Below are 15,202 nucleotides of genomic sequence, written 5' to 3'. Positions count from 1 at the left end.
TATATTCTTTTAGGAAAGTTACGTAGGAGAGAATGGCGCTGAATAAACACAATCTGGTTAATATAATCCAATGCCAGATGAACCCGCCGAAAACCTCGAACCTCCTAGAAAGGCAAATGGTTTTCCAAACATTGAAAGCCACCAGGGTATACGTCTCCCCAAATGTAAACTCCATCCCCTCTAATCCGAATCAGGTATAAAATGCGCACCTCCTTCGCATTGATAGCCACCCGCTTCCCTCTTGTGACCGACGTATTCACCAAGAAGATCACTTGCGGAACATTCTATCACTTCGCTCGTAGATAAAAATCCCATACCGTAGAAGACCTTCCCCATTTGTTGAGCTGTGGTAGTCTTACCAGTACCTTGATTTCATTGCGTTAGCTTTTTACCTCTCTACCTATAGTTCGCGAGGGCAAATTGACATACCTGAAGGGCCTTTGAACACAAAATTCGTTGGGATCTGACGTCTTGGATCCATGTGAAGTTGTTTTGCACGGAGATACCGCTTCTGATAGTTGGATAGCTGATCAACGATACGGCCGTGGACCCGACCTTGAAGGTTAACTCGGCAATCGAACTGTCCCTGGTCCAAGCTACGATCCCAGTCAGGATCAAAATCCACAGCTTCGAGGACGGCACGAAAGTCCTGTTTTTCCTCGGGAAGCTCAGATTGTCTCTGCTCATATTTTAGCTTAGCTATGTCTAAGCAGCGGTCGACTTCGCCAGCATTCGTAAAGTTCGGGCGCATGAGTGCTCTTTCGAACATAGCACTAGTCGCTTCGGCTGCTTGAGTTGTATAACTCAAATCTTGCTCTCGTAACTTCTTCTCCAGAATTAACTGAAGCTGCTGCAGACCAAAGTTACCGAATTGGTAAGGCATTTCTGTAGGGAACCGACGTGCAAGGCCTGGGTTAGCGTTACGAAACATAGTTCTGATCCTATCTTCGTAGCCGACGAGGATAATGCACCGATCTTCACCGGGTACCCCCTGCACCATAGAAACGATTGTGTCAAGGACGCCGGACTTGAATTTATCCTGATCTCTTCCCGGATCACCAACGTCGAGGACATACGCTTCATCAATCACCAGGACTTTGCCGATAGTACTGTCAAGTATTTTTTTTGTTTTCGCTTCTGACTTCCCAAGACATTCTCCGATGAAGTCCGCTGGGTTTTTCAAGACAACTGTTGTATTGTTAGTGAGTTCCAAATCATATATTGGTGATTGTACTTACCGTCGCCTCGGCTCAAGTAGCCAAAGTCAGCCAATATTCGTCCATACAACTTGGCCATTGTTGTTTTCCCTGTACCCGGTGCGCCGACAAAGAGTCGATTGAGAGAGAACTTCAAGGGGTTTAGCTCATTCAATTCACGACGGTAGTTCATCTTGATCATGCGGATAATCCTCGCTATGTACTCCTTTACCTGCTCAAGCCCGACGAGATCCTGCATCTCAGCCCAGGCCGTGCTTTCATTCGACACTCGCGACTGGTCTGGTCCAATCAAGTCCTCCTTGGTGAAGTAGAAATAGTCTAGGTTGAGTCTCAGAGTTCTTTCCTTGTCCAGACGTTTCGCCTGTCGATCAGCTATTCTAGCAAGGAGATTCTCGACTTCTCGGGCGTTCCCAAAGCCTTTATAACCGCGCATCTGAGCTAAGCGGCGAATAGCAACACGCATGTATAGCCCGCTTGCGCCGCCCTCGATCTTCATATTCCCTTTGTATTGTTTAGTTATAAGATCGGATAGGATCTTCCATAGCTCCCAATCGGTAAAGTCGGCAAAATTGGCGCTATAAGGGATTCGGCTAGTGAGTCCTGGATTATGCTCGAAGAAAGACTCCATTTCATCTCTGTAACCCACAAAGATCACGACAAGCTTCCCAATGTTATTCTCCATTTTCGTGAGGATAGCATCTAGAGCTCTACGCCCACCGCCGTGTACGTATGGGGCGGTCAATTGGTAGGCCTCGTCAATGAATAGAACCCCACCGCCGCCCTCGATCATCTCGTCTATTTCCTCGTTTATCCACTTGACATCGTTTTCGGCTACAACTATCCCGGAAGTCTCCATCACGGAGTCAGATCCAATAACGCCGATTGAGTAAAGGAATTCCGCAAATAATCGAGCAACTGTCGTCTTGCCTATGTCCAAATGACGTCAATAAGAGGAAAGCAGCCTTTATAGCAGCGTTAAACCTTACCTGTGCCTGGGTTCCCTTGAAAAACGATGTTGAACCGTTCCGTATCTAAATTTCTCTCCTGTTTTTTGCAGACTCGCTTTCCATAAGATGTCCAGGAATTGCTGTTTGACTTGCTCAATACCTTTCATTTCCATCAGCTTGTCGATAACATCATTAGATCCATCTTCGTCATTGCATCTTTATAGGAATCCTTGCTGGACTCCCATTGTTGGTATGCCTTGGATGGTGTAGGTTTAAACAACCTGCCGTTGTTGTGGATCGATGGCTTAGTAGTTGAATTTGATGTCGTTTGAGGGATGGAAGGCCCAAGAAGGGGAGAATTTGGACAAGATTGAGACGCTTGATAGTATGGCGGAGAAGAACTTTGGATTACTTGCGAGCTTTGTATGGCGTCCTTCTCATCTTCTTGAGGTGGTATCGGTGGAATTGGAATCTTCAGCGAAGGATCCTCAGTCTCATCCAATTTCTCATCTATTGCGAGTTGTTCCAGCTTCTTTTTTTCTGTCTTCCAACTCGTCGCCTGAGATATCGGCTGAGCTGCATGACGCAGCGATTGTCGAGGTTGATATGGGGCTCGGGGGCGTCGTCGGTTGAGAAATATAAGTAGGTTCTTTGTGTCGGGACAATCACTCTCGATTTGGTTGGCGTTGGGTGGCGGCGTAAGCGGTTTAGATGCGGATTCGATATCGACCTTTACACTCGGGACGTCTCTTAGAGGGGATTGAACCGCCTCTTGAGGGATGTCTTGGGGCATCAGTGCTGTATCCACCGTAGGATGGACAAGAAACTCGCTAGAAAGAAAGGCGAGACTTAGATACAAAATATTGAAGCTTATACTCGACTATAAGAGCTAGCTCGAGTGTCCTTAATGGGAGGAAGAAAACGGATATTAGTAGATATATACCGATGCAATTAGTACCTACCCAAATATATAAAGTGCTTCCCACCGCCATTTTGATATATCCAGATCTCCTTAGAACTTACACAGCCATGATATTATGAGTTGGCTTTCTTTCCCAGGGAAACTACTCAACAACTAGGTAAGGCTCTGATGCCATATCCAACAAGTATGATAGGCAGAGCTTTCGTGCCTCGCTATTTTGTCTTCCCAATAAGTCGACAGCTGTCGCGCGGCAGGCTACAAGGCATTATTACAGCATCCAATAGTTAACTCTATTGTAAATTTTTGCCACTGGCAGTATGCAGGCTGCGTTTCATGTGGTCTCCTTGGGGAGCCATTGTAGCAAGATACGGTAGAACAAAGCCAATTGTTTCGTGGCAGCTGGCAGGCAGGCTATGCTGAAAGCGTCGCCGTAAGGCGATATGTTTTAATGGCCAAGGTAGAAATAATATTACAATTCCAGTGGCTCACCGTATTTTCCTGGGTAACTTGCCTGTTTTTCTTGCACTGCTTTCTGTCAACCCCCTCAAAGAAAAAGTAAATGTAAGGCATTCATAATGCCCAGGCAGAAAAGCTACATTTTAACTGCTGTAAGTTACAGCTGTCCAACCTTACCGGTCGATTGCCTTCCTACCTACCTAGGTACCTAGGTAGGTATAGATGCTGAAAATGTTTGAAACTCTGGCTAACCTACTATCGTTTTTAATATTTCAATTACGATACTGTCAAGACGCAGCATACCCTGAACCGCGCCCTGAACAATGGATATAGGAAGCATACCCGATTGGGTCTCCACGGCCTCGTCTATCGCTGCAGCCATTATTGGCATAATCACTCTTGTTACCGTTTACACCGGTGCATTGCAAATACTCTCCCAGACTCGGCTGTGTCGAGTTAGTTTTTGACATGCATCTCTAGGCCAGATTTGGGCCTCCGGCGTCGTACCTCAACACCAACCGCCAGCCTTAACTTTTTAATTAAAAATAAATTGAGACCTAATATAGTCTTTCCTAAAGGCTTTCCAAAGCAGGCTGGAAAGCCGATCTGTGTCGAAAAGTTTGACAATATCCAACCAAAACAAGTTGGGTCAACTTCATGCAGGCATTAGGTCTATCTCCAGAAGGGAATGCCTTGTATGAGATGCAAGATACGTCCGAATTAGTCAATGGAATCGTTCCTATGCGCTGGACTGGACAGGATCTTGCCGGCATGTGTTCTATCTTGGGATTTCAATCATTCAAGAAGCCTAGCTTCATATCACAAATGCCCCTTCCAATGAATTGATCTGGCCTACTTGGCTGGCTGCAATTTCGATCTGGGGAGAATAGTTTCGTGGCCGAGTTTCGTAGAAGAATGGACTTACACAATCAGCTGAGCCCTGATCTTCCCCGAGACTCGCACTTTTTAGTATCGCGATCGTGGAATTCTATCAACGGGCTTAGCCTCTCCGGGGATCGCTCCTTGTATCTTGGGGGCACTGATCGGTGCAAACATACGCAGGATTACGACAAAGAGGAAGAAGAGGCCAGGAGATGGATAAGGATTACGAAGAATTGATGTCCAAAGATCTCCCTGACGAATTCATTCTACGCATGTTGTTTGGGAAGAAGGAAAACCGCCCACCTGGATTGAGGCGGGTGGTAGAAAGAACCCAAAAGGGTGGGAGACCATTAGCCCATAGGACAAGGATGACAAACCAGATTTTCTCGGCAGTTTAATCCGGGGTGCTACGGAATCTACCAAAAAAGGAGGTATTAAGGCCGTGTCCCGGGCTGCTTTCAGTGTCGATAGAAGACGAGCTGGCGGATAACCGAGGTCTAAGCATCGATATATCTCGAGAATACGATCGAAAATATACTGAAGAGGAAGACATCGGCCGAAACAAATATCTTTACAATCCAGGAGATCTCTATATGGACGAAGAACTCTCGAAGTTGATGAAAGAAGCTCTTCTTCTTCTTAAACCCGACGGGTTCTATTTCTCGCCAATGGTGCGTCTCTGCGCAGACCTTCGAGAAAAGTATGAGTATATCGAAACACAATCCCACTGAAAGCAATTCTTTTCGGATACCGTTAGCGGTTGTCGAAATATGCCTGGTTTTTCCGAAAAGCGGAGCGTGGTGGCAAGCTCCAACTCTTCGTGCCGGCGAGTAGACGAGGTGCGATTACTCCAGCACGGAATGCGTCTTTGCAACGAGCTTCAACGAACAACGCTTCTAATGGCTTCTCTGAGTGGCTTAAGTTTATCGGAGAGAGCAAAGGCGGGATTTTAGATTGTTCGAAACTCGTGGACTCCTCGGAGGTGGGGAGGACCCCTATCGAAGACATAGGAAGAAAGAGGTTATCGCCACGAAATACCCGCCGTCGCGCGCACGTAAACCCCAGTATTAATTATCGTGTATATGTCACGCGCAGCAACAATAGTGATTTCGTTAGTCCGTGGTCGGCATCGTGGTGGGGGGCTATGTGAGCGGACGGTGCGATAGGTTTATACATCATCGATAGAGAAGTCGAAGATTAATGAAGATCAAATCTTCGGGGTAAAGGGGGGGAGGGAAGGTCGAGTGCAGAATCGCAATAGATATGTGTATTATCATCGGTAGGTGATCCTAGAAGCATCAATAGAATATCCTCAACCCGCCCCCCAATTACATGGAATATTATTTCATTATCGTTCGGGTCGATCTGAAGCTTGAAGGTATTATTATTCGCGACACGGTGGTTGGTTTGTTGACGATACAAAGCCTTGTGTCGGGGTAGCTATTTACTCTCCTATACAATAATACTACTGGGTTTCCTGGGGTTTCCTGAAATCGGTCGGTATCTACGTACCTCCTACTGAAATATTTAATACATCCAATTTAATCCCTCGGGTAACAGAAGTCACAGAGCTGTAATATGCCTTGTGCGACCAATATCTGCACGTCGTAAGCAACTAAGCCTAAATCGATACTCAATCAACAGTGCATGTTACCTAGGTACATTAACAATCGTCCGATTTGGTCCCCTTATCCGCGATTGGTAGAGCGGATCCCAAGGCAATTAGGCAGGCTAGACAGGGAGGGGAGAGAGGGGGAAATTCCTTTGTAAAAAAATGAGTGTAGGATGTATATGCGAATGACTGGCTTCCTCTATCGCCGCGGCGGCCGTTCGTACTGAGATTTTGGGTTGTCTATTGCGGCAGTTTTCACCTCCTGCGTATGTCCCTAGGCCAAACGAATGCCCTTAACTACCTAACCTCTATCTTCATTGTATCAAACGTGTTGTTTGATAGTTATTTTATAGCATCATAATGGGGCTAGCGGAAGCAATTGTCTTTGCTATGCGCAAGAGAATTAGGGGCGCCAAGAACCGGACTTTGGCTGAGCCGGTTCCTACCATCAACCTGCCTCATAGATGGAATCAGGAAGGGGAGTTAATCGCAAATTCTAAACCGGATAAATGTCATTGCTGTGGGTGGTCGGGCGACCCGGATATCATTTCTTCCTATATCCCTTGGGATGTTAGGAGAGATGTCCAACTCGACGGAAAGAACATTATTTCCCTGAGAGAAGAATGCGCTGTATGTCAACTTCTGAACATTATTTTCCACAGGGTGGCACCTATGCGAAATATAACTGGAACTCGTGTGAGCATTGTGAAGGGTTATAGTGTTTCTCTGGAGTGCAAGGATCGTCCCTATGAAGCTAATCAAGTATTGCTTTTCACTACGGAAGATCTTACAGGGACACCATTTGAGCATTATAATATTCTTAAGACTACGATAAAGAGTAGCGATTGGCTATTTGAGACCTCTTCCCAATGGGCACAAAGATGCATTTCCAAATGTCTGGGATCGCACGGATCATGCAACCAATTTAATAGGGGCAACAACTTCCTACCGTCACGGCTTATTGACGTTGATTCTAAAGAGCTGGGCGGTGACGTCGTTCTGATCGAGACGAAAGACATCATTCTTCCAGACTCGCGATATGTAGCACTGAGTTATTGTTGGGGCAATTCTGAGCCTGAATGCATGACCACAAATAGGAGTTTCAAAAAGAATATACAGAGAATCAAATGGCGCAGGTTGCCTAAAACATTTCAAGATGCCGTTATATTCACTCGAAGCCTTGGTCTGAAGTACCTATGGATCGACAGCATGTGTATAATCCAAAAGAATAAGGAGGACTGGCGCCATGAAGCGGGACAGATGTTTGGCGTGTATAGAAACGCGTACGTCACGTTGGCTGCATTGTACGGCGATTCTAGCGCTTCGGGTCTCCGTTCGTCGTCGATGAACAATCAATTGACGAAAATGGCGGATCTGTGCTACGGACAATACCGTTGCCCCATATATATTCGGCAGGATCCTCACTACTTAACCGACAATTATCGGGGTTCTCTTTCCGATTACCACCAACCGAACAAATGGGCACCTTTACTTTGCCGAGCATGGACGTACCAGGAGCGCATGGTCAGCCCAAGAGTTCTTTATTTCGACAAAAGTGAGATCATATTTCAGTGTTTCAGCACCATTGCTTGCGAGTGCGGTATCACCCAATACCATACCAGTTTGATGTCTCATCCCGAGAGTAGCAAGTCTTCTTTCTTCAACGCAGTCATTTATGATGGCGATGACCGGAAAGATGATAGGATTGACTCTGTCTGGAGGAGAGTTATTGTGGAAGAATATTCAAGCTTAGCACTGAGTGAGCACGACGACAGATTAGCTGCAGTCGCGGCCATAGCTGAACAATTTCAGACAGCTCGCCCTAGTGAAAGGTATTTAGCTGGTCTATGGTCGGGGTCGCTCATTAAAGACTTACTATGGCGCCACAGTGATATGCCCAATAGGCGAACGCAGCAAAACAAAAGATTGTGCTCTTGGCCGACTTGGTCCTGGACTTCTTTGCAAAGTCAGGTAGCGTATAGCATTATCCCGGACTCCACAGTCGTGGCGCAGATTGTATGGGCAGGATGTGGATACGCAGCCGACAATCTATTTGGAGTGTTGGTGAGTAGTATCTTGATTATACGTGCTAGGGTACTACCTTGTTTAGTTGAATGGCAGGAGTCTGGATGTAGCCTCCTCTACGAGTGTGGTGGGAAGTGGATGTACTTGGACAAGCAGGATAGGAATTTCTTCGAGCTATCCATGGATTGCGGTGATATTGGGGATCGATGTTTCCCCGTGCAACAGAATTTTTGTCTGCTTGAGGTCATAATAGGCACGTCGTGGGATGCGCGATACTATTTAATACTCTACCGCGAGGAAATGGAAAGTGATATCTTCTCGAGAGTTGGTCTGCTGATTTACCATATTTCTGGGACTCAATGTGAGAATTGGGACTATGTTTGGCGAGAGCAGAGTGTTATAATGGACTGCGAAATCCGTTGAAAGCCATAGGATTTAAGATCATTGGATCAACCTATGTACCTAATTATTTGTGTTAGCATAGATTTCAGCGCTACTTCACTTCTCAGCTAACCCCACTAAACAGACCCCTTTCCGGTAATAGGCGTCTATAGCTGAAGACCACTCTAACTTCGTTGGAGAACTACGCGAGGAACAAGGCATTATTCGTTGGCCAGAGCAAGTGCGGCTATCAACTTAGCTTGTTACAAGTTGGCTTAGCTTTTCACCGCGAGAGACTCATACTCGCGGGTGTGTCAAGAACTTGGCCAACCTTGGAACTCAGGCCACCTTGGCATAGCCGTTGGAGCCTATTGGACAATATCGGGCCTTAGGACAGCGGGAATGACGGCCAGCTTATTGCGTAGGTGCGTAGCTTATGCACTGCCGCCTACACAGGAGATGCTTCAAAAAGGTTACTATTTCCGCACACCGGTTTCCAGGCAATTTTCGATTTAATTCTTGCGATAATTATCGAATAGGCACTTGTAAGACGTTGCCGTTGGTTTTTACGTGAGGGCTACAACGATCAGATTGGGTTTGACGATATTGGAACTTTCTCACTCAGCTTATTATCTACCGTCCAAGTTACACTTATTGTTCGCGCCATCATCAACGCTTGGATTCGAGCGTTTTCATTCTTCAAACAAATAAAATATCTCTTCGAGTGTTTTGCGTTGCGTATTTCATTTTCGGCGTCGTATATTGAAGGAAAAGCATTGCGGGAGTATTCAAGAGCTGAGCTGTGTTTAGAATGAGTTGTTGAACGCCGGAGCAAGCCCGAGGCGTAACTACGAGAGGAAGTTCGGTGACCGAATCGCCTACCCCTGCTACCTCAACCTCGAGCTGTAACACATTGAACCGTCCTTCAATAATGGATACTACGACGCCATCAAAGACGGAGCGACTATCTCGCGTAGCAGCTACCTACTCTCAACTCTTCAAATCGCGACCATCCGCTCGAAAGATCCAAAAACGAAACTCACTGCCAGCTAAAACATGCGATCGGAAAGCCGTTGGCGAGTCGACAATTCGTTTAGTGGCCCCCACGGAGGAGAGCTCTCACCGCCGAAGCCAAGAGAGCCAGGTTGAAGGTACAGGCCCCAATTTTAGAACCCTGTAAGTGTTTTTCATCGCTACAAATTCTCCGAATGGCCTGCAACGAGGAGCTCTCAATCCAGCTAAGGAACCAATTTCACACTTGCCTTTTCTTCATAGTGTATCATTTCCCACTTGCTTTGATACCAGTCCGAAATTGTATCTTTTAGTTAGATACATCTCTTTTGTCGCGATGGGTTTATATTTAACACGATGTTGGCTTCTTCTCGCATTTCACATGGCGTCATTTTTTTTACTTGGCTGCTTTGGCGCTCCCGGAGTAAATACCACCTTCTTAAGGGGCACGACCTATTTGTCAGGGATTAGTTAATTTCCACAGCGACAGGAGACACGGAAAGTAGCCTCACCCTACCAACAGCCGAGTGGCCGCCTATTAGAGGTCGAATTGGCATGAACTGTCTAGTCTCAGCTAGGTTAGATGGGTGTGATCGGATGCTATGGTAGTAACGGAAGGGCTAGAAAGGCCTATGTTCGAGTTACGACTTTTCCCCAAGCTACCCAAAACAGTTCGTCAATCAAGATGATGCAAGGCACGCCTGGTCTTTTAATCTCTGTGGACCCATCGAAATCTGCCGATCTTCACCTCGTGGCATTTCGACATCTATTCATCTTAACCAATTTTCCCTTTCTTTAGTTCTAACTAACCCCCTTTTTTTTTCTTTTCTTCTAGATTCAACAGACATCAGAGGTCGCAATCCGAATCCGCCGTGGTTTATCGATCACGATCTCATGGTATCGTGTTGAAGCGACCAGCGCCTTTAGTGTCTCGTGTGATGGGCTCCACAGTAGGCCCTGAACTTTCGTATGTTTCTCGCGACCCCGGATTTACTCCTGAATCATTTGCGATGCAAGACCCCTCGACACGAGACTCCCCCGCCGGGACCAATCGGTCGAATTCCAATCCAATTGGGTCAACGTATGCCCAGCAAGTTCAACAAACACATCGACCGACGAAACTTCCGGCGGCAATGATGGGTAATTACGCACAGATCGATCCGCGACCTGCGATATACAATCGTTCCGGAAGACCCTCAAGTAGCGCTTCGAGCGTTGCGAGTTCGGTTAGGACGAACGAGACATTCGACGCCATACTTTCTAGCCCATCTAGCAGCAGGACGAGCTTCGAATCATGGAATTCGAGCCCGAAGAGAGCCGAGTACGGCTGGCAGCGACCGGCGCCCATAAAACAATATAGACGGAGAAGGGACACAGGAGAACTTTTTGCTACCTTGCCTGATGAAGTGTTAGGTCTTATTTTGGACGAGTTGAGAAAGTCACACCTGGCGCCTAATAGCACAAGCTGTGCGACATGCATGATGAGGGACATGTGCTCCATTGCTGTCTCGTCGCGAAAGCTAGCGAAAGCTGCTCGGGTTATACTGTGAGTCTTAGAGCGGAATAAAGAGCGAATCAGGACATACTAACAGAAAGTGAAGTTATGAGAATATCGAACTCGTCGGAGCAGATTCGCACGCCCAAAGGAAGCGATATAAACTGAATTTTGGCTCTCGTTTGGTGTTACTGCGTCGGACGTTAAGAGGGAACCCGGATTTGGCCGCAATGGTTCACACTTTGAAAGCACCAGCTGTGCCTCAAGGTGTTCCTCTCGATTTATACCAAAATTTAGTTGCTTCGATTATTATGGCGTGCCCCAATTTCGAGCAATTGGTTGGATTCCATCAAAACCAAGATTATTCGTTTAACCGCCTATTCCACGCTCTCTCGACTAGGCGCAAACTGGTTGAAATGCATTGGACACTCGAGCCGTCTCAATTTCAGAGGAAGCGCCGGTTATCGAATGCGGCGGCGCTACTAAATTCGGATAATCCGAATTATCAAGAAGCCCCAGGAGATCTTCTACCTCAGCAAAGCGAAGAATTCCTTGAGCTTCATACGGATTGGGAATATTTAACAACATTGTCAATACATTGCCTCCCGGGAGCAACAATTACACCAATATCTCTTATTCCGGATATAGTGTCTCGATTACCAGCGCTTCAGAATCTTCATTTATCTCATTTACCATTTACAGCATTTAATGACGCGAATTTACTCTCGCTACCCTCATTACAGACCATAACATTTTCGCATCTTCCTGGTGTTTCTAGCGAAGGACTATCCTCCTTCGTGCGGCGACCTTCGAGCCGATCAATTAAGAAACTTACTCTGCAGCACGTGGACGTGGATTCATTGCCCGCGCTCAGCCAGATTCTCTCGAATCTGACATCGCTGGAGAGCTTTTCGCTAGTCCAGAATTCGATGCCGATTATGCCGCCAAATGAGATGATATGGTTATTCCCCTATTTAGCATCGCCCTCGCTACGGAAGTTGCACTGGGATATCACGAGCCATCAAATATGCGCCAATGTGGCCGATTCAATCCTTGCGAAGAGCATAGCAGCGAACGGCTTCCCTTCCCTTCGGGTCTTACGGACACCAAACGACCCCGAAGGAATTTTCCAATCGCTTTGCAAGCCAGTGGAGAGCATTGAGGCGCCACCAAGTGATAAACACCGAGGCCTTATCTCGAAGTGCACTTCGCGACCTAGCCCTCCAGCGACGCCAACAACGCCCAGCACACCCAAGACCCCGAGCAAATCACCTTCAGGCTTAAGTTTCCCGATGGAGGACCAACTCTTCCCATCAAAAGCATCGAGCAATCTAGCGCAAGCACGTCTAGCAGCCCAAAGCCGACTAGAAGCAGCGCGCCAGACACCACGATTCGTGATCAGCGTAACTGAGGATGAGGTTGAGGTTGAGAAATACGGTCTCGCGGGTTTCATCGGACAAACCGAGTCTAAAATTAATTACTGCGTCACACCTGATGAGGGTGCGTCTGATGAGAGTGGTGGCTTGCTTGATGTTACAGATGTGCTAGGTGATGGAGGTGAGAACTTGAGGTTTGATGGAAGAGAAGGATGTACTGGGAGATGGAATACGTATAATGGCAATGTGGTCGATAAGAAAGATCGTGAGCGCTGGTTTCATACGGAGAGGGGACGGTGGAGGCCTGTGACGCTTTCTTAAGCCTGTGGATAAATGGGCGAAGGCGGGTGAGATGTTGGTGTTAATATTGTGACATGATTTGCGTATATATATGCTCTCAGATGAGAATGAGGGATATATGATTGAAATAAGAGGAGTGTATATGTGGTTTATGGGAGACCAAGGAAGAGAATGGGTGCGGCTCCTATGTTATATTCATACATAAGTACATACTATGATACCCCGTCTGGTACCCGGATACTCATTTTATTTAAAATATGATTTTTGCAGGATAAAATTCCTTGTCTAATTCTTGACTTGAGTAGGCCTCAGTATGTTTCGAAGTGAATGTGATGATTTAGGGGTTCAGCTCGTCACGTGTAACAAGGATGTGACTTCCTGTGACCGGGTAGCACTTGCTCTTTTAACACCGAACTCCGGACCGAAACCCGAGCGGGCCGCCCCCAACGTCATCACATTCCGAGTTTCGAGTTTAAATTGTTTCTCCAATTTGACCCCAATTTTCTTTCAGCCTCCAACAATTTCACGATCACCATTCACAGAGTATAGATTCGCCTTCTACATATTATTAGGTTTGATTCATCAAGCTTAGCAATCATATTTATTCTAGAGAAATGAGGTCTTCGATATTCCCTCAAAGGGCCTTGCGCCGCGTCTGCGACACTTGCAGGCATTCTCTGCGCAATCATGCGCCATCGAGCCATGTCGCTCCTCTCAGCACCTGCGCTGCGCCGTGTAGGACTTCCAACCCCCCACACCAGTCCAGCGGTATCAGAGGAACCCTGTGCAGAACGCAAAGTAGCAATGGTAGCGGTAGTGTAACAGTACAAATCCGGCATATTTCTACAAACCCCAGACTCGCGTCTTCTGCTCCAGGAGGGGCAGAAGCGAAAGACGGAGATTCGGGGAAAGTAGAAAGCAAGCAAGCAAGAACGCACTATGATCTCTTCCCACAGACCCTTCCTGCAGGTCCCCCGCCACAAGGGCCCTTTGCAGTGGATGTGCGCGCTCTTCGTCGGGAATTTCTTACACTCCAAGCAACTGCACACCCAGATCTTGCGCCACCAGGATCTGAGCGCCGACGCGCAGAAGCCGCGTCTGCATATATCAATGAAGCATACCGAACTCTCGCCGAAGCGTTACCCCGCGCTCAATACCTATTGCGTCTTCGTGGGTTGGATGTGGCTAACGAAGAAACGGCGCGGGTGGAGGATCCTGAACTTCTCATGCTAGTCCTAGAGACACGTGAAGCAATTGAGGAAGCGGAGTCCGAGGAAGAGTTAGAACCATTACGAGAAGAGAATGAGGAAAGGATAAAAGAGAGCGAGGGGAGGTTGGCGAGCGCGTTTGAGAAGGACGATATCGAGGAGGCGAGATTAGAGGTTACGAGATTACGGTATTGGGTAAATATTCGCGAGAGTATAAGGAATTGGGAGAGAGGAAAGCCAATTGTGCTTGAGCATTAGGGTGTAAACAAAGGTATAGGTGTGTACCTATATCTACCTAAGCAGGCTCTGGAGGAGAGATATGTGATTCGCTGTTCCTGAAAACCTAATAGATACTAGCCAAGGCAATCGAGAACCACTCAAGCAACTCCACAGTGATAACTCCACATTTGTCTCGCACGTACCTGCCTAGGTAGGTACATAGGAAAGGAAGAAGAATGATGTATATACTCTCTTGTGGATACTTCACGGGCAGGTAGGCACCGAGCTTACCCGAGACGAGACTCACTGTATTCCCGGTACCATACTTGCATCGTAAAAATCATGAGTCTCATTTAACTTAATCGTAGCTTCATAGCCAGCACCTACCCAGGTAGTCCACCATAAACAATAGTTTACAAATAGCTAGGCTACAGCTTACCTCGAATTCTAATAAAAAATTATAAGCGAACTATCAATGCCTTTCAAGGGGAAAAGAGAAGTTCGAACGTTACGTATTCGGTTCTGTTATCATGACTGAGCGACACCCCGGCCTCGTATCCCAGGTAGATACACATCCAATAAAGTTCATATATTCAACATTCAGCTTGCTTCTAAAAGTTGCCTCACCCCTTATTACTTAAAATTGACTAGTTACTTCTACACAAATATCTTAGACTCTTAGCATACAATATGATGATAAGGAATAGTAACATTCTTATCGAGGAAGTGATAGATTTTTTAAAATATTATATTATAAATAGTTATAGACTTTTAAAATCACCTAGTTTTGGCCATCGGCTGTATCCTAGAGGGGCTTTCTAAGGCGCAGGCGCTCCGCCCCGACACCCCACAGGTCCTTTTTAGGAAGTTAAGAAATGAGTAAGGATGATGCTCCCCTGCGGATTTCTTGAAGCAACAGGGACTTTGAGGATGAGGCCGCCGCATGTATCCAGGTTCCTACATACCTCGTGCATAGCACGCGGTGCAGGAGATGCACCACACTTTAAACCGGGATACCGGACGTCGTGCTCATTAATGTTATCACAAGTGGAGTTCATACGGCCCGGACAGAGCAGAATATAATCAAATTAGGCTTTCTGTTCAGGTAGGATGTATAATAATTTAACTAAACGATAGTCAAGGTCACGTCG

At 46.7% G+C, this 15,202-nt stretch overlaps 4 protein-coding genes across 4 annotated transcripts; 3 read left to right on the top strand and 1 right to left on the bottom strand.

The window, feature by feature from the left end:
• Positions 1 to 152: 152 nt before the first annotated feature.
• Positions 153 to 2,957, bottom strand: F4822DRAFT_440760 (P-loop containing nucleoside triphosphate hydrolase protein; the record flags this gene model as incomplete). Its single annotated transcript, XM_051462786.1, has 5 exons — positions 153 to 365; positions 430 to 1,188; positions 1,239 to 2,144; positions 2,204 to 2,324; positions 2,577 to 2,957. 5 exons carry the CDS (start codon positions 2,955 to 2,957, stop codon positions 181 to 183), a joined length of 2,352 nt encoding a protein of 783 aa, XP_051308838.1. The 3' UTR covers positions 153 to 180.
• Positions 2,958 to 6,136: 3,179 nt separating this feature from the next.
• Positions 6,137 to 8,736, top strand: F4822DRAFT_91528 (HET-domain-containing protein). Its single transcript, XM_051464157.1, has one exon. It carries the CDS (start codon positions 6,397 to 6,399, stop codon positions 8,482 to 8,484), a length of 2,088 nt encoding a protein of 695 aa, XP_051308837.1. The 5' UTR covers positions 6,137 to 6,396; the 3' UTR covers positions 8,485 to 8,736.
• Positions 8,737 to 10,589: 1,853 nt separating this feature from the next.
• Positions 10,590 to 12,645, top strand: F4822DRAFT_439088 (uncharacterized protein; the record flags this gene model as incomplete). The annotated part of the gene is made up of 2 exons (XM_051462596.1): positions 10,590 to 10,999; positions 11,055 to 12,645. 2 exons carry the CDS (start codon positions 10,590 to 10,592, stop codon positions 12,643 to 12,645), a joined length of 2,001 nt encoding a protein of 666 aa, XP_051308836.1.
• A 478-nt stretch (positions 12,646 to 13,123) lies between these two features.
• On the top strand, positions 13,124 to 14,519 carry F4822DRAFT_422063 (Co-chaperone Hsc20). The gene has a single exon (XM_051459853.1). It carries the CDS (start codon positions 13,239 to 13,241, stop codon positions 14,088 to 14,090), a length of 852 nt encoding a protein of 283 aa, XP_051308835.1. The 5' UTR covers positions 13,124 to 13,238; the 3' UTR covers positions 14,091 to 14,519.
• Positions 14,520 to 15,202: the final 683 nt, after the last annotated feature.

Source organism: Hypoxylon trugodes (genome assembly GCF_022578975.1).
Source record: "Hypoxylon trugodes strain CBS 135444 unplaced genomic scaffold F4822scaffold_12, whole genome shotgun sequence".
Classification (NCBI taxonomy): Eukaryota; Fungi; Ascomycota; class Sordariomycetes; order Xylariales; family Hypoxylaceae; genus Hypoxylon; species Hypoxylon trugodes.
The sequence above is the reverse complement of the archived record's forward strand: the minus strand, read 5'-3'. Positions and strand labels throughout refer to the sequence as shown.